This window comes from Stegostoma tigrinum, chromosome 9 (assembly GCF_030684315.1).
Source record: "Stegostoma tigrinum isolate sSteTig4 chromosome 9, sSteTig4.hap1, whole genome shotgun sequence".
Lineage (NCBI taxonomy): Eukaryota > Metazoa > Chordata > Chondrichthyes > Orectolobiformes > Stegostomatidae > Stegostoma > Stegostoma tigrinum.
The window spans coordinates 91,602,845-91,623,126 of record NC_081362.1 but is presented as its reverse complement, the minus strand read 5'-3'; the positions used below and the strand labels follow the sequence as shown (position 1 = coordinate 91,623,126).

The 20,282-nt window shown below is 40.9% G+C and overlaps 1 protein-coding gene across 2 annotated transcripts in view; it reads right to left on the bottom strand.

The window, feature by feature from the left end:
- Window positions 1-20,282, bottom strand: part of vta1 (vesicle (multivesicular body) trafficking 1) — a 179,984-nt gene that overhangs the window by 69,758 nt on the left and 89,944 nt on the right. For both annotated transcript variants that reach the window (XM_059648753.1, XM_059648754.1), the window contains one exon: window positions 10,738-10,813. In XM_059648753.1, the coding sequence (XP_059504736.1) occupies window positions 10,738-10,813 (76 nt within the window). The remainder of the gene's footprint in view (window positions 1-10,737; window positions 10,814-20,282) is intronic.

Genomic DNA, 20,282 nt, shown 5'->3' with positions numbered 1-20,282 from the left:
AATGTGAGTAAACGTGAGGTTTTGCACTTTGGTAAAAAAGAATACAGGCATGGACTATTTTCTAAACGGTGAGAAAATTCGCAAAGCAGAAGTGCAAAGGGATGTGGGAGTGCTGGCCCAGGATTCTCTAAAAGTTAACTTGCAGGTAGAGTCCGTGATTAAGAAAGCGAATGTGATGCTGTCATTTATCTCAAGAGGGTTGGAATATAAAAGAAGCGATGTGCTTCTGAGACTTTATAAAGCTCTAGTTAGGCCCTATTTAGAATACTGTGTCCAATTCTGGGCCCCACACCTTAGGAAGGACATACTAGCCCTGGAGCGTGTCCAGCTGAGATTCACACGGATGATCCCTGGAATGGTAGGTTTAACATATGATGCACGGCTAAGGATCCTGGGATTGTACTCATTAGAGTTTAGAAGGTTGAGGGGAGATCTAATAGAAACTTACAAGATAATGTATGGCTTCGAAGGGGTGGACGCTGGGAAGTTGTTTCCGTTAGGCCGGGAGACGAGGACCCGTGGGCACAGCCTTAAAATTAGAGGGACTAAATTTAAAACGGAAATGAGGAGACATTTCTTCAGCCAGAGTGTGGTGGGGTTGTGGAATTCATTGCCACGGAGTGCAGTGGAGGCTGGGACGTTAGATGCCTTCAAGGCAGAGATCGACAAATTCTTGATCTCACAAGGAATCAAGAGCTACGGGGAGAGTGCAGGAAAGTGGAGTTGACTTGATGGGCCGAATGACCTTACTTCCACTCCTATGTCTTATATAACTTATTAATATAAATAGAATTAGGCCATTTACCACACTGCCCTCAACTCTGTTCTGCCCCTTCATTATTATCTTTGCAGATACATTTTTTAACTTTATCTACCTGACTTGGCTCTTGTCACCTCTAATCATCTTGTCTGACAATCAGCTGAGGGAAGAAACAGATTTTAGTGCGAAGGCGGAAGAGTGTATAGAATCAGGTGCAGGAGTAGTTAGGTTGCTACCCTACTCACTGGAGTTTCGAAGAATGAGAAATGATCTCACTGCAATATTTAGGATTCTTAAGAGGCTTGACAGGGTAAATGCTGAGAGGATGTTTCCCCTCACGGGAGAATCTCAGAATAAATGGATGCCAATTTAAGGCTGAGTTGAGGAGGAACTTTTTCCCTCAGAGGGTGAATCTTTGGAGCGCTTTGACACAGACAGCTGTGGAGCAGTGGCCTTATGCATATTTAAGAGTAACAGATCAATTCTTGATGAGTCAGGGAATCAAGGGTTATAGAGAACAAAAAAGTACAGCACAGGGACAGGCCCTTCGGCCCTCCAAGCCTGCACTGATCAAGATCCTCTGTCTAACGTGCCATCTATTTTCTAACGGTCTGTGTCCATCTTCTCTCCGCCCATCCATATACCTGTCCAGATATATCTTAAAAGACACTAATGTGTCTGCGTCTACCACCTCCGCTGGCAACGCGTTCCAGGCACCCACCACCCTCTGTGTAAAGAACGTTCCACGCATATCTCCCTTAAAACTTTCCTCCTCTCACTTTGAACTCATGACCCCTAGTAATTGAGTCCCCCACTCTGGGGAAAAGCTTCCTCCTATCCACCCTGTCTATACCCCTCATGATTTTGTAGACCTCAATCAGGTCACCCCTCAATCTCAGTCTTTCTAATGAAAATAATCCTAATCTACTCGACCTCTCTTCATAGCTAGCAAACTCCGTACCAGGCAGCATCCTGGTGAATCTCCTCTGCACCCTCTCCAAAGCATCCACATCCATTTGGTAATGTGGCGACCAGAACTGTACACAGTACTCCAAATGTGGCCGAACCAAAGTCTTATACAACTGTAGCATGACCTGCCAACTCTTGTACTCAATACCCTGTCCGATGAAGGAAAGGATGCCACATGCCTTCTTGACCATCCTATTGACCTGCGTTGCCACCTTCAGGGAACAATGGACCTGAACACCCAGATCTCTCTGTTCATCGATTTTCCCTAGGACTTTTCCATTTACTGTATAGTTCGCCCTTGAATTGGATCTTCCAAAATGCATCACCTTACATTTGCCCGGATTGAACTCCATCTGCCATTTATCTGCCCAACTCTCCAATCTATCTACATTCTGCTGTAATCTCTGACAGTGCCCTTCACTATCTGCTACTCCACTAATCATAGTGTCATCTGCAAACTTCCTGATCAGACCACCTACACCTTCCTTCAAATCATTTACATACATCACAAACAACAGTGGTCCCAGCATAGATCCCTGTGGGACACCACTAGTCACAGGTCTCCAATGTGAGAAACTCCCTTCTACTACTATTCTGTCTCCTGTTGCCTAGCCAGTTTTTTTTATCCATCTAGCTAGCACACCCTGGACCCCATGTGACTTCACTTTCTCCATCAGCCTGCGACAGGGAACCTTATCAAACGCTTTCCTGAAGTCCATGTATGTGGCATCTACAGCCTTTCCCTCAACCAACTTTGTCACGTCCTCAAAGAATTCTATCAAATTGGTGAGACATGACGTTCCCTGCACAAAACCATGTTGCCTATCACTGATAAGCCCATTTTCTTCCAAATGGAAACAGATCTTATCCCTCAGTATCTTCTACAGTAGCTTCTCAACCACTGACATCAGGCTCACCGGTCGATAATTAACTGGATTATCCTTGCTACCCTTCTTAAACAAGGGGACAACATTAGCAAGTCTCCAGTCCTCCGGGACGTCACTCACATCTAAGGATGCTGCAAAGATATCTGTTAATGCCCCGGCTATTTTCTCTCACGCTTCCCTCAACTACCTGGGATAGATCCCATCTGGACCAGGGGACTTGTCAACCTTAATGTCTTTTAGGATACCCAACACTTCCTCCTTCCTTATGTCAACTTGACCTGGAGTAAGCAAATATCTATCCCTAACCTCAACACCTGTCATGTTCCTCTCCTTGGTGAATCACGATGCAAAGGACTCATTAAGAATGTCACCCATTTTCTCTGACTCAGCGCATAACTTTCCTTCTTTGTCCTTAAGTGGGCCAATCCTTTCTCTAGTTACCCTCTTGCTCTTTACATATGAATAAAAGGCTTTGGGATTTTCCTCAACCACGTTTGCAGCAATATCTCATGTCCTCTCTTAGCCCTCTTAATCCCTCGTTTCATTCTCGATGTTTTTCCAGAGGTTCGTCTGTCTTCAGTCGCCTAGACCTCATGTAATCTTCGTTTTTCCTCTTGGCTCGTCTCACAATTTCACCTGTCATCCATGGTTCTCTAATCCTGCCTTTTCTATTCCTCATTTTCACAGGAACATGTTTCTCCTACATGCTAATCAACCTCTCTTTAAAAGCCTCCCACATATCAAATGTGGATTTACCTTCAAACATTTTCTCCCAATCTACATTCCGCAGATCCTGCCGAATCTTGGTAGGATCTGGGAAATGTAGATTGGAAATGTAGATTGGAAATGAGAAAGCACAGGAAAGTGGACGTAAGGATTGTTGGATGAGTCATGATCCTATTGAATCGTGGGGCATCTTCAAGAAGCCAAATGGCTCATTACTGTTCCTTTTTCTTTGATTTTATGGTATTACAGAGAAAGTGCAATACAGCAACAGATAATTCGGCAACAAGATTATAGTGGCAGTAGTCTTCAATATGAGTCATTTACACAACATGTCCTTGTATCTATTTGCTCCTAACTACGCAGTAGACTATTCTGAGATTTTACTGCATTGTCTGTTTGGCCACGATCACTGGCAGGGCAATTCACCCCCCATACTTGTCATAAAACAGATGATGACCCCTTTGCTGATCATTAAAACTGTAATACCCAGAGAGGCTCACCCCACCCTATAATCTGTTAAAAGAAGTGTGAAAAGTTGTATAACCTGCCTCTCACTCTCAAGATGTTATAAAGTGGAAGTTAAATTAAATAAACTCCAGATAGTCATTTTATAATCAACAAGTAATAATTCATTTACATAACACTAACAGTAAACAAATTAACAGAACTACTAACAAACCAAACAATTCCCACTCACTACTAACTCTTCCCAAATAAAACAAAATTCTAATTCTTTGCTGCTCAATTAGTTAAATATAAGTCCTACTTATATAAACCAAAATAATAAAAGAAATTAAAACGTAATCTCTTGAAATTACAGCCAGGATACACTTTTTGGAATGCCCCACTTTCTCTGTTGTTCTTCATTCAGCAACTCCTTTCAGTGTCAAATTCTTGTGTCAGGAATATTAGCTAACAGTGTTGCTCTACATTTAGTTAGATGATGGTTATTCTGAGAACTTAGAAAATTTTGAGAGCCAGGAACTTTCGCTTTAGAGCTGGTGGGTTGTTAACAATATTAGATGGCAGTTGCTCTCACACGAATTTTCAAATACCATCGCCTTTTATACCATTGATGGCCTATCAATGTCTTACAACAGGATTGGTCTTAGGTTGTCAAAACCATCAAATTTAAATTTAAATGGTTTTCAGTCTCTAAGTGCATAGTTTAAATTAACTGGCTGATTTTTAAAATGGTTAGCTTAATTACAAAATGAGCTACTGCCTGGGTTGCAAACCACACAGCCTTTGTATGCGACATTTCAATTTTCGGAGCTCTCTGTGAACCTGCACTATTTAAAAAAAATCTCAAAGTCTAGAAAAAAATGTAATCCGCAAGTACTCTACCCAAATTTGTTTACACACTAAAGACAACATCTTGCCTGCTGCTTTTCATAAATCTTTAAAACTTATTCTAACAGCTATAAGTTTGTGCTGCAAAGTTTTCAACCAGTGGAAACAGACTCTTCCAATTTATTCATCCTTCACAGTTAAATACTTTGATTAAATTGTTTATAAAGACCATTGCATATTTGACCCTGCAATATCAGGCAGAAGTGAATTAGATTTGTCAGAATCATCTTGCTGATTGATTCTTAAGTCTTAGCAGAGGCAAATAATACCAGTCAGAGTTTTAACCCAAGCCCCAGCCAGTGATCCCGACTGTAAATGCCCATGCCCATATGTTTTGTTTTCTGCCAGTGGTCTACAATCATTTCACTTTCCCTGCACTTGCTTTATTAATGGCAATCTAAGTATCAAGATCACTCAGAATTTAGAACTGCAGCAGGATCCCCAACTCCAAAAAAAATTACAGAATGGAAAAAGCAGTCAGGATTAAGGTAAACATATTGATGCAGTCCAAATTAGGACTCATTCCACAATTCCTTAACAGAATCAGTTTGACAGAATACCTTTCCTTAAGTGGACAAAGTCTTGTGCCATGATTTTGCACAATGGCAACGGCATTCTCCTCATGTTCAGGCAATATGCACCCCTAAACCTATCACTAAAACAAACATCCATTGATTTACACTGAAATAGCAATTATACCACAGAAGTCTTTTATTAGTTTTTGAAGTGTTGCACAAGGTACTGCATGAATCTTTGGGAATATAAAACAGAAAATAATTAATGGCTGAAAAGGAAATAAAACTATCCTCAATAACCTAAAGTGTCTTCTGCGCTGATCTGATCTTAAAGGAAGGTCAGGGGCTGCATGCAATAGCATTGCGGAAGGAAATAGCAATGTTAGGGAACAAGTCACTACTGGCCACTCCCATTATAAATAGCTGAACTCTCTTTTCTCTTTTTTTTAAACAGAACTCAAAGAGAAATACCATTGGCTGGAAATGACCACAAGAGGATCCGATCTCATAGCAAAATGGGCAGAATGGTGGAAAGTCCAATGAAACATTGAAAAGCGTGGACTCATAGAATTCATCAATAAAACAAGAAATGGGTTTTAACTGAACGTAATTACTTGAAGTATGAGGATAACAGAACCAAGAGGGTCAAACATAATACCTTCATTCATAATTTCAGGGCAGTTAAAACCAGTGAAGAGGGGCCAAAGGGTTAGAATGCAGAATATTAATGCCATAAATGGATATAATATCAGGGATAGCAGAAGGGTTTCAAGATGCCAGGAGATCTTTCATTGGAGTACAGCAGTAGAGGACATTTTTTAAACGATGAAACATTTGGTTTGGCTGAACAGGGTAAAGAATATTTCCATTGGCACAGGAGTCAGTGACAAAGACCACTGAGGTAATGAGGAGAAGAGCTGTTTGATTGTGCAGAACTTGAGTTCTGTTAACCAAAGGGACAAGCTGTCAAAGCTTTCTATCTTTTGCAGAATCACAAAAAATATCAAATTTCATAGGGAACAACAATTTATATGGCATGGGAAAAGGGGGTTGAATGGTTGGACTCTGATTAGTTGTTGTCTTGCCGTGGGTAAATGCATTTGGAAAAAGTTCCCTGTCATGCTTTTGTTTAAATTCAAAAAAGGCAAGGTAACTTTGATCAATCGAGGTACAGCCATGAGGAGGACCGTAGTGTGTTCAGTACCAGTGTGAAACCAGGGTACATCCCAATGACTGGTGGACTGCATCAAACAGCATGTTCTTTTAACTGTGTCCACTAGGCAGTGCACTTACCACATGCAACCAAACTATGCAAGTAAAACTGAATCGTATCCAATTTTAAATGCTTTACTGTGACTGGACAGCACATACTGATTAATTCCAAGTGTGTTGAGAATTACACTAAGTTACTGTAAAGTGGCCACTTTAAGACCATTAAGCTCTCAATGTGGCCTTTACTGGATATTAATAAACATGAATGGCGTATTAGTGGTGTAAGTCAGAATGGTGTGTTACATAAAAGGAAATTTAAAGTTGATAGGCTGTTCCCACATCATTCCTCAGTATCAACTTTGGAGCCAGGCTCTACGATCAAACGTACTGCACTAAATTTAAAATAATCAAAATAAGAAAACGCTTTCATAGAAGAGGAGCTTTTAACAGAATTAAGAATATCAATATCCCACTTTGCCTCTCCTATTGCAGCTTTAGATGACCATTTGCAAGATGCAGTGCTCTTGATATCAAACATCACAAACAATCTTTCATTAGCTGCTAGCATGAGTGGGAGTTAGTTGATAGTAACAGGAAGAGGTTCATTGTCAAATCTTTATTTCTGAAAGGATCAAATAGAAAGTTCATAAAGTCTACAGAGCCTCTCTATGAGAATTTTTTTTAAAATCAGGAGTCCACTCAGTTTTGTAAATACACTGCAATTCTGCTATCGAATAATTTACGAAAGCAAGTGATGTTTAAATTATATCAATTACATACTTCTTTTTAAAACACAGAATCTTCAATTTGCAGTGGTTAAACACTGCAGAACGAATTACTGCAGATGTTGGAATCTGTACTGAAAACAACCACTGCAGGAGATCACAGCGGGTCAGATAGCATCCATAGAGAGAGACAGCAAGCTAACATTTCAGGCCTGGACGACTCTTCATCTCTCTTTCCATGAACTATCACACCTCTTTGTTACCAAAAAGGCAATGTTAAGATTAATGAGCCCCACCAAACAGATCACCAATTGGAGAAGGCAAGAAGTGCAGATGCTAGAATCAGAGATAACAGTGTGGAGCTGGAGCAACACAGCAGGCCAGGCAGCATCAGAGGAGCAGGAAAGTTGACTTTTTGGGTCAAGGCCTTTCATTTCTGAAGAAGCGCCCCGGCCCGAAACGTCAACCTTCCTGCTCGGCCTGCTGTGTTCTTCCAGCTCCACACTGTCAGATCAGCCAGTTGCTCATCATGTAAGGGCTTCTGGGTCTTGTTCTGTGTAAACTGGCTGCTGCAGTTGAGAATTTGATTTTATATTTGTTGGGGAATGTGGTGTAGTATTTATTGTTCATCCCTAATTGACCGAGATGCTGGCTGAGAGCAGTCTTCCTCAAACACTGCAGTCCTTAGGGCATAGGTACAGTAACAGTCCCAATAGAAAGGGAATTTCAGGTTTTTGACCCAATGAAAGTGAAGGAGCAGTTATATAGTTCTAGATGAAGACGGTGAGAGACTTGGAAAGGAGTATGCAGATTGTGCTGTTCCTGATCAATTCACACACCTTGGAAGCCCCAGTTAAGACATTGCAGACATCGACAATGAAACTCTTCCTCACCTCCAGTATCCCAGCACATCCTTTGGCCTCTGGAGACCTCAGATCCGACACCAATCTCATGGTTTACAGAGTAGTATTACGTATTCTGACAGAAAAAAAATACTAATGTTGCCTCTGCAAAATCTTGCAAATTCAATAGTAAGATAGGTGCTCTAATATCAATGTCCTGCCTCAGGCTAATATCCTCAGCCTCAAGGCACTAGTCTATCAATTAACTGCATTGGGTGGACAAGATCATACATATGTCTGACCTAACACTTACAAAACAAGCTTTCTATTCCAAGAATTGTCATGGCAAGTAGTTATCAGGAAGGCAAAGAAAACACTTCAATGACATCTTGAATAGCCGCAATGTTCTCACCAACACACAGGAATCTCTGGCTCAAGACAGTTCGAACTAAAGAAGCATTCAGGAAATTGCCAACCTTCTTGAGTATCTCAGACAGTCCCACACTCAGCAGGCCATGTGTAAACAGTGAAAGTGGCACTATTCACCAAGGTTCCTGAGACAGCGTGAAGGCTATATCTTTGTTGTTTTTGTCAATTTTTGATTGTGGATTGAAATGGAAAAAGAATTGTTTTAAAAACCAAGGATTGTTGAATGGATTAGTTAACTTTGTAAGAGCAGGTTACTGATACTCATTGCTGTTTGTTCAAGCAGTGGTGAGGGGGTGTTCCAGACACACACACTACTGCAGATGAGCAGGTACCAGAGAGTGCGCACACCATGAATTGTGGCCGGCTAGTAGCCAATTGGCCTGTGAAGTGGCGACCAGTTGTGGATGATGAAGACTTCCTGCCTGCCTGCCAGTACGTGATTTGCTCCCAGGTAGGTGAACAGCTGTGGCCATGACCAAGATACTCAGAAGCCTTCAGACTTCAGGAAAAGAAGGTGCTGCATTTTCCTCTGCAGCAAATAAACACAGAAAGACTGTTTATTTCCCCTCATCAGTTACTGTAAACTACAGGGTTTAACCAATAAGTCAGAAATGTTATAATTTGTAAACTAATTCCTCTATTTTTCGTGCAAGGAAGTCAAAGTTCCTCAACAGACAGATAGAAAGAGATCAATGAACAGAAAGGCCTGAATAATCAAAAGGTTCATCTTGGTGAACACTTGCACCTGAACCACTGAAATGCCTTCCAGTTTTTTTGCCTATGCATAATACCAATTCTATTCTGTGTGCGCACACACATGTGGGAGGACAGTTTTAGAAAGGGGCTACAGTTTGAACGGCTGGAGTTTATGTTGATGGCTGATAATTGTTGATCTCTAGCTAGAATCTATTTATTATGATAGAATAAACTTTAGTAAATACAGAAACATGGTCTGTGCATTCTGTCAACCTGGGTCTAAAAAGACAGACATGTTGGGGAACTCTGCATATTTTGATAAAACCTTTCACTTTTATGATGATTTTGGAAGCAATACTTTGGCATAGTGACAACTACTACCATCTAGAAGGACAAGACAACAGATACACAGGAACTCCACCACTTGCAAGTTCCCCTCCAAGCCATTTACCACCCTGATTTGGAAATAAATCACCGTTATTTCACTGTCGCTGGGTCAAAATCCTGGAACTCTCCATCGATGGCATTGTGGGTCTACCTACTGCACATGGAATGCAACGGTTCAAGAAGACAGCTCATCACCACTTCTCAAGGGCAACTAGGGATGGGCAATAAATGCTGGCCCAGTCATTTTCCTACCGATCTTATTAGAAGCTCCATGCTTCACTCAAGCGGTGGAGTGTCATAGGGAGTACAATTGAGAGTATTTGTATGATGATGCAGCCTTGCTGCACTTACAGGTGCAGACATCTGGGTCTGTGGTGGATCCATTGATGAGGACTGGCAGAGAAAGGCAATGAATTTTGATGGGGAGCCAAATAAGAAGACAGTCCATAATCCAATCTAGCCAGCCTACCACCCCCACCCCACCACCCAACCCCTGCCTAACCCAAATATACTGAGGGTTCCATCAGGGTGGGCACTGGGTTGAATGAAGAAGAAAAATTGAAAATGATGAGAAACATGTGAAAATCCAAGATCTTCAAAACACCATTGACCCCCATCTGTCACAGATGGACTGTTCAGCCACTCAGGACCCACAACTCCAGCGTGAAAGAAAACCATCTTCGAATCTTGACAGAGACTGCCGGAGGAGAAAGTCTTGCTGAGCAATTGCTGATTGACAGCACTATTAATGACTCCTTCCATGATTTTACTGATGTTTGACAACAAACTAATCGAATGGTAATTGACAAAACTGGATTCTTCCTGCTGTTTGTGGACAGAACGTATCCGGGCTATTTTCCACAAAACATACCTGGGCTATTTTCCACATTGTTGGGCAGTTGCCTGTACTGGAACAGCTTGCCAAGGTGTATGGTCAATGTTAGAGAATAAGTCTCAGTACAAATTTTGTCAGGATCTATAACTTTTACACTGTCCAGTGATTAACTGCACTTCAAAAATAATTCATTAGCTTTGAAATACTTTAAAACAACCAAGGAATGTTGATGCTGCTACATCGATGCAACTTTTAAAAAACAATCTTTCAGATTAGATTCAAAGCCCCCCAGCCCCGCTTACTTGAGCGTATCATACTTTAACAGTGGTCATGTTGCAAGATCTAACCTTAAATCACAGCACACAATGCACTTCTGGATCGTAGCTGCACACTATACTTGCCTCTTCCGTGAGCTCTCCAAACACAGTAAGGACATCGTATAACAGGCTGGCGGTGTAGAATGATTTGATCATGTTTCTGTGAAAAACAAAACATTACTTCAAACTTACAGGAATAGACTCTAAATCAACATTTAAACACTGATTTCTTGCCTTTTTAGTAAAGCTATTCCCTTGTGCTTATCAGAACTTGGACACATAAAAGGGCTTCAGAGATAGCAGGAACTGCAGATGCTGGGGAATCTGAGAATACAAAATGCAGAGCTGGATGAACACAGCAGGCCAAGCAGCTTCGGAGGAGCGGGACCTTGTTATCTAGCTCTACACCTTGTTATCAAGCTCTACACCTTGTTATCACACAAAGAGGCACCAATTTATAAAAGATTAGAAGAGGGTACTGACATATATGTCATAGAGATGAAGCATGAACAGTTAACTGTCAATCTTAATTCTTAGAGCCGACTCAGTCTAACTGGTTAAGATGCTGTCATAGAAATTCAGCAAAGATTAGCAGTTTCCATGATTCCTTTTTGTTTCTGAATGAAAAAGGCGCAATAGATTTAATTTTTTTTATTTACATAAAACAGGGCCCTATATGTTAACATATGTAGTTTCTAGCATGCACAAATGCATCACATTGCGGGCATGACTGATAAATCACCCTTGTCTATTGAAAAGCAGCAGTGCAAAACAGTTTCACCTGACGCTCAAATTTCTGAGACACCTTCCCCTTCCACAGTAATCTGGAATAGAATGGGGCACTTTTCAGGGCCAAAGGTGGTGGGCACAGATCCTTTCCTGTGTTTTTACAATATGCATTAAGTGATTATTTGATCAGGGTAGTTAGCTATTATCTCAAGGAACAGTTTTGTCATGCCCCACCTTGGTATGAAGCTTAAATAGTGAGTAGGTGGCAAGGGTTCTATTTATGAGATTACCAAAAAGATTAATCTGGTAGCACATGGACTGCAGGAATCACAATGCGTACATTAATCTACAAACATAGGGTTTTGGTAGATAGGCGATGAGAACCTATTGGCAGATTTCTCAATTAACACATGAAGCAAAGGAACCTTGTTTGATTGTTCCATGTTGGTCATAAATTTGAGCATTGGTTGGAGTTTATTATATAGTGTATCCTGGAAAGGAAAGGTGTCTCAAAAATATGAGCAAAGTGAAATTAGGTGTCTCACATTGCTACTTTGCAGTAAATCCCATGAGTGAATTTCTATACAAAATCTAGCTGAAAAGGTCCTTTGCATACAGATGAATAAAGTGATACAAATTTCAGTGCTAGTGCATTGCCAGGAATGTAGGCAAATGCCCCAACAACTGTTGGATCATATCACACAACATACTCCAGTGACCATTTGCACTAAGCAGCATACTCATCATGCTCAATGCTTGCAAGCCTCTGAACAATATGTCTATAATTTGATGTGATTCTGCCATTGGACATTCTTTATTAAATAATCCAGGTTGCTTGAAGAATGACTCCAGAAGTCAATTTTGGCTATCAGTCAGGCTTGCGGTGTCATGCATTTGCACGCTCTAAGCTTCATATTCTATATTAATTTTTATGTAGGCGAAAGGAATTTGTACATACATTATATTTGTTTCATTGGGACAAAGGAAGGGCATGAAACCTGCCAATTTTACTGCATTTCCACAACAACACTGAGCAGTCATAGTCTACCTTCCTAGTCTTGCAGTTAACTGTTCCTGTTGTATCTCTACGCTAACAATGGCCTTACAAATCAGTATCATCTTCTCCTTTTGCACAAATTGGAGTATCTTGTCTGAAGTCTAGTTTTGGTGCCCCAGTCCTGATGGGTACAAGACAGAAAACTTTGATTTCTTGTCTCCTTGTACCTGATCAAATGTTTAAGTTCTAAACTACCAAGCAATTATTTACAGAATCATTGGGGTCTACAGAAAAAGGCCTTTTAGCCCACTGAGTCTGTCACAGTCAAAATAACCACTTAACAATTCTAATCCTATTTGTTACGCGCTTGGTCTGTAACTTTGGATGCCTGGGCATCACAAGTGGATATCTGAAAATTTCTTAAATTTTATGAGGTTACCTGCTTCTATGACTCTTACTGGCAGTCACTTCCTGATTTCTACCAGCCTGTGGATGAAACAAAGAATCCTCACATTTCATAGAGTGATACAGCACGGAACAGACCCTTTGATCCAATTTGTCTGCGCCAAATAGACATCCTGATCTGCTCTAATCCCATTTGACACCATTTAGCCCAAATCCCTCCCAACCCTTCCTATTCATAGACCCATGCAGAGGCCTTTTAAATGTCATCACTTGTGGCGACCTCCACCATGTCTTCTGGCAGCTCATTCCATACATGCACCATTCTCTGTACATAAAAGTTAACCTTCCGATCCTTTTTAATTCTTTCCTCTCTCATCTTAAACCTATGCCCTCTGGTTTTAGACTCCCCTACCCTGGGAAAAAGACCTTGGTTATTCACCCTATCCATGTCCCTCATGATTCTATAAACTTCTGTTTAGGTCACCCATCAGCCTCCAACCATCCAAGGAAAATAGCTCAAGCCTATTTAGCCTCTCCTTAAACTCAAAATCTCCAGTCCCAGCAACATCATCGTAATTTTTTTCTGCAAATCTCCTGACCCTTACCCTAAATCTATACCTCGGTTATTGATTCCTTCACCAAAAGGAGAAGTTTGTTCCTCCCCACCTCGTCAAAACTTTTAAATCCAAGGTTTAAAAATATTAGATGGAATTTTTTTTTTAAAAATCGCTTTCACTATTTCTTCCATACATATATGACTGATCTGATCCTTGCCATTGCTAGTTAAGATTGGATCTGCATTGCAAATATTTTTGGAAAATAAATGCAAAATAATAGGTCTATTGTTCACAAAGAAGAATTGTGCAGTGAGCATCAAACACCTGCACACAAAGTATCACTGTTAGGTTTTTGGTTGTAAAGCAATGTACCAACCTAAGTCTGAAAGCCTGACATTAAAAGGTTCTTTCATCTGTTTTCAGCATGCGTCCAACATTTCTAAGGCGATACTTCTCTACTGGGAGTACTATGAGTCGACCACAGATTGGAGCCTTATTTAACCAAGTAGGGTTTGTGGGTTGGTTGCTTGTTTGCCTCAAAAACCATCAACAAACTATTGGGTTTATCCTAATAGGAATCCCTTTTAATAAATTAATAAGAACTAAAAAAACACTCAAATTGCTCATGTCTGAAATCTTTCACAGGAGGAGTTTATTCCTTAGACATTGGGATGGATAAGGTCATATACTCTGACCAATTCAGAACCATTAGAAATGACTGGAAACTCATTAACTAATGTTTACAGAGGAAAAAGGGGTGGTGGTCTGGGGTACACAAACCTAGCAATTTATTTATTTTGGTAGGTTATCATGCAACATAATCTATATTTTTAAAAAGGAAAATGAGTGCCACAGGAGGTTTTCCAGAACACATTTTCCTGACCATCACCGAAACGGATTTGGGACACAGAGACAAACAATATTCTTTTTGATCTGTTTTCAATATTTTTCAGCCAACTGGTACTAAGTGGAGTCCATTGCCTTGTTTACACTATATTTTCCTTAGTTCCTGCATGCAACAATACAATGAGGTTAAATTAGTGTGATGGTTATGATTTCCCTGTGCAGTTAGCTAAGTTGCTGCCAGTAGTCTTTGAAAATTTGAGAACAAATATCGAGCAAAGAACATTCAGAGCGCCACTATAAACACTCACCAGCTATGACTGACAAACCTACAGTGGCTGAAACACTTGGGAGGTCCTTGCCTGGTGGCTTGGCATTCCTTTTAAAAGAAATTCCTATTGTCTCAGCTGGCATTCTAACTTCTGCATCAGAAGAGTGTTGGTTTAAGTTCCAGAATGGATTGGAAATCAAAATTGCTGCTGTCACCTCAAATATGGTGCTAGGGGAATATTGCCTTACCAGATGTGCTATTCAACAGACAGAAAAAAAGAACAAAAACAGAAACTGATCGAAAAGCTCAGCAGGTCTGGCAGCATCTGTCAAGAAAAGTCAGAGAAATGTTTTTTCCAGCAACTTCTGTTTTCGTTCCTGATTTACAGCATCCGCAGTTCTTTTGGTTTTCATTAGATAAAATAGGAAACTGAAGCCCTTGTGGACATTAAAAGATCCAAGGTGATAACTTAAAGGACAACAGTGGATTGCCTGGTGTTCTGCCTAACATTTCTCCCTTCAATAACAACAAATGCAGGCTAACTGGTCAAACATCACACTGTAGAATGTTACATGCAAAAGGCTTGACACATGCTTTCAAATAATTAATTTGTTGCAAAATCACAGCATCCTTCCTGAGCACACCGCCAGATAAAGGAAGCCTTGATGTGGAGGCACTAGTGTTGGACTGGGTTAGACAAAGTCAGAAGTCACATAACACCAGGCTATAGTCCATCAGGTTTATTTGAAATCACAAGCTTTTGGAGTGTTGCTCCTTCATCAAGTGAAGTGGATAGATAAATGAAGATCAGCTATTGATGTGTCATAGAATCATAGAATCCATACAGTGTGGAAGCAGGCCATTCAATACATCAAGTTCACAATGACCCTCCCACAGCATCCTATCTAGATCCAACTCCCTACCTATGCCAATAACCCTGCATTTCCCATTCCTTACCCAGCTAGCCTGCACATCCCTGGATACTATGGACAATTTAGCATGGCCAATCCATCTAATGTGTAAACCTTTTGGACTGTGGAAGCAAACCAGAGCACCCAGAGGACGCCCATGCAGACACTGGGAGTATGTGCAAACTCCATGCAGACAGTCACGGAACCCAGGTCCCTGGTGCTGACAGGCAGCAGTGTTAACAACCGAGAGACCGTGCCACACGCGTCCAACTGTATCATTTTAGCATGCATTAAAATGAGCTTATTTATTTTTGAAATGCTCTGTGTAAGTGCTTTCAATGCAGACCTTTCAAAGAGCAGGCACAGCCATTGTGCTTCAAGTTACTCCTTTGTGTCCTGAATGATGCTTTGGTGTTGTCTACAAGAAGACTTAAAAAAGGCATCATTCAGGTGGTCAGCCAACTTAACTATGCAAGTTATGCTGTCAACTGTACAGTTTGCAAAGAGGACATTAGATTGTTTTGTAAATACATCAAATCCCACCAGTGCAGATATTGGAATTCAATAAATATCTGGAATTAGGAGTCTAACGAAGACCGTGAATGCATTGTCGATCGTCGGGGAAAAACCCATCTGGTTCACTAATGTCCTTTGGGGAAGGAAACTGCTGTTGGTCTGGACCAGGGAAGGATGGCAATGTGGCTGACTCTGAACTGCCCTCTGGGCAATTAGGGATAGGTAATAAATGTTGCCTAACCTGCGATGCCCCCATCCCATGACAGAATTAAAGAAAAATCCTTACACCGTTACCCTTGAACAAGGAATGCTTTGAGTGAAATATGATAGGCTGGGACTTTTTTCACTGGGGCATAGGAGGTTGAGGGGTGAACTTAGAGGATTGTGGAATCAGAGGTCATGGATGAGGTGAATGGTGGGGGTCTTTTCCCGGGGGTGGGCGAGTTCAGGACTGGGGGCATATTTATGGGGTGAGAGAAGAAAGCTTTAAGGGGGACACAAGGGGCTGTTTTTTTACGCAGTGTGTTCCTGTGTGGAGTGGGCTGTCAGAGGAAGTGGTGGATGCATCTGCAGCTGGAACATGTAAAAGACATTTGGATAAGAACATGAATGGGAGGGATATGGACCAATGCAGGCAAGTGGGTCTGGTTTAATTTGGGAATGTGATTGATGTGGTTGACTTGGACTGAAGGGTTTGTTTCCATGTTGTCGCTCTGATGATTCTTTTCTAGAAATCTAAAGAAGTCATATTTGATTCAAAATGTCAAATCCCTTTCTCTTTCCACAGATACTGTCAGACCTGCTAAATATTGTATTTTTCTCTTTCAGATTTCTGTCATTGCTAAAAGAAAGGCAAAAAAAATTTTTAAATTATCAAAAGCTAACAAAAAGGTTAAAGAAAAAACTCTTAAATATAGTTACTGAAGGATTTTTATGAATTATAGAATTTTACAGCACGAGGCCATTCGACCCATTGTGTCGGTACCAGCTCCCAAAAGAGCTACCCTGCTCGGCCCACTCTCCAGCTCTATCTCCGTTGCTTTCTAACTTCATGAGTTTCAAACAAATACCCAGTTGTCCTGTGTTTCCTTTCATCTGGTCAAAATGAAATATAAAAGAAGGACTTCACTTGGATAGGGTTTTCACTTTCAGCACACATACCATGTAAGGTGATAATAAGGAGTTGAATATTGGAACATTTATATTACTGTTGACTGGTTATTTTAAACAAGTTAACACAATAACAGTGTGCATGGAAAGAGATAGATGTATTACATTTTTGTAAGGAGTTTACACATTCTCCCCATGTCTGCATGGGTTTCCTCTGGGTGCTCCAGTTTCCTCCCACAGTCGAAAGATGTGCAGGCTAGATGGATTGGCCATGCTAAATTGCCCGTAGTGCCTAGGGATGTTCAGGTTAGGTGGGTTAGGCATGGGAAATTAGGGGAATAGGTCCAGCTGGGATGCTCTTCAGAGGGGCAGTGTGGACTTGTTGGGCCGAATGGCCTGTTTCCACACTGTAGGGATTCTATGATCTACATAGTTTTATTCTCATGATCCCTAAAAGCAAACAGTTCATTTGGCTTCAGGCTGCTACAGCCACTCAAAAACTCTCTCAGTTGCATCAGACTTGGGCAGGAAGTTTTTTTAGTGTTTGCTGTGGTTTACTTCTCAACTTAGATCAGGAACATACTGCGAGAAAATCCGTAATCTTTTTCGATGTGGCACCCTCTAAAAGTGCACCTACATTGAACTGGTGGTCGCATGCACTCCATACATATTTTGACATTGTGCATAACAATGTGCAGTGAAGTGGGGTGTGAATGATGGGTACTGTTTAATTTGCATCCTGCTGTAGCTTCAGAGGTAGGTCACAGGTCACTGTAACTCCTTGCTTACATTCATCTGCCCTTCACAGATAAATAGAATCTTACAGTGGAGGCAGCAAATGTTCAGCCCATCGTGCTTGTGCTGGATCTTTGAAAGAACAATCCAATCAGGCCCGGTGTGTCAGTCCTACCTTGATTGCTCTAAACATTTCATTTTCCAGTGTGTATTTAATACTGACTTTTAAAGGGAATTGAATCTTCTAGATAACATGGTGTGGAGCTGGATGAACACAGCAGGCCAAGCAGCATCTTAGGAGCAGGAAGGCTGACATTGAAGGGTCTAGGCCCGAAACGTCAGCCTTCCTGCTCCTAAGATGCTGCTTGGCCTGCTGTGTTCATCCAGCTCCTCACCTTATTATCTCGGATTCTCCAGCATCTGCAGTTCCTATTATCTCTGATTAAATCTTCCACCATTGTTTCGGGCTGTGCATTCCAGATCATAACAATTTGCATGTAAAATGAAATTCACATTGACTCTCTGGTTTTTTTGCAAGTTATCTTAAATTTGTCCTCGCTCGTTACCAAACCTTGTGCCATTGGAAACAGATTTTTTTTCTCATTTACTCTATGAAAATACTCTATAATTTTTAAATACTAACATTAAATCTTTTGTTAAGCGTCTCTGCATTTATATCAGCTTGGTGCTAGAAGTTCAGAGTATGAATTATGGTTCACATTTTTTAGATGAAAGCAAGCACGCAAGCTTATTTTGCACAGCTAGTTAATTGGAGACCTTGTTAAAGCTTCTAAAAACACCAGAACTGAAAACTGTTTCAAAGGCTTTTTCTGGGAACCCTGACGGGAATCTAAACCCTGTGGGAAGGCCATAACTAAGTGAACACTTTTCTTTTTCAATGCCTCTCATTAATTTATACACTCTAGAATTCACACTCTCCAAGCAACAATAAAAAACATTTTTCTCCTTCCTCCCCTTTGAATTTTACTAGAAGCCATAAAAAAGTCTGTAAATTAACTTAAAATTTAGAAACCTGGTTTTAGTTACAGCAGGTTAAAAGAGCCAAGGAACACATTTTGCTAATAAAAATGTGGACTGTGCTCATTAACTGGGATTCCTTGCTGTAAACAATTTGTTCCGTCAATGCATCTCCCCATTTCTAAGCAACAGCCCACCAACTAAATCTTCATTCTTGCCAAAGGCCATGCTGGACTCAATTTTCCCAGAAACATACTCCTATTTGCCATTACTTGCCTTTTTTGTATCTTCCTGTGCCACTTTCACCAAGATGGCAGATGGCTTGGCTACCTTGACCCTTTCTCCGGAATTCTCTCACTAACTTCACTCTGCTTCTGTTTTCCCTTCCAATGTTAATACCGTGTCAATACCCACCTATGCTACATGTTTCCAGCCCTCAACATGGCTCAAGCATGCACTTTTATTCTCTCTTCCACATGAAGCACTTTGGGTGATACTTTGCATAAGTGCAAATAGTCATTTTCACTCTATCAACTACACAGAGGACAGCATCAGAAATTAAAGGTGCACAAGTTGATTCAGTTAGTATTTTACTGTTTTCCTCTAAAAATCTAAACTTAAGACAGAAGTCTAGTTTTACTGGACTAATACTGGTATGCCCCACAATCAAATGTCCAAAGTGCTTTACGTGCAGCAATGAGCAATATCAATCCTTCCTCTCTCCAAAAATCAATCGCATTAGAATAGCCTGTAAACATGTTAGTAATCATTGTTAATGTTGGTGGTGCAAATATCATCACAGAATGAAGTACTACTGTAGCGGTGTGGCATTTAATTGGCCCAAACTCCAAGTTCTCAAACTTGGCTTTAACATTGCGAAGGGACAAACAGCAAAGAAGAAAGAAAATTACAGCACTGGAACCGGCCCTTTGGCCCTCTAAGTCTGCATCGACATGCTGCCCATCACAACTAAAAGCCTTCCGGGGACCGTATCCCTCTATTTCCATCCTATTCATGTATTTGTCAAGATTGATAGCTTTAAATTGAGGGGTGAAAGATATCGGACAGATGTCAGAGGTAATTTCTTCACTCAGAGTAGTAAGGGAATGGAATGCTTTGTCTGCAATGGTTGTAGATTTGCCAACTTTAGGCACATTTAAGTCGTCATTGGATGAGCATATGGACATACATGGAATAGTGTAGGTTAGATGGGCTTCAGATCGGTATGACAGGTCGGCACAACATCGAGGGCCGAAGGGCCTGTACTGTGCTGTAATGTTCTATGCCTTTTAAAAGTCACTATTGTATCTGTTCTAATACCTCCCCTGGTAGGAGTTTCAAGCACCATCACCCTCTGTGTAAAAAACTTGCCTCGTACATCATCTTTAAACCTTGCCCCTTACGCCTTAAACCTATGGCCTGAAGTAAGTGACTGTTCTACCCTGGGAAAAAGCTTCTGACTGTCCAATCTGTCCATGCCCTTCATAATCTTGTAGACCTCTACCAGGTCACCTCTCAATCTCTGCTGTTCCAGGGAGAATGATCCAAGTTTCTCCAACCTCTCCTTATAGCTAATG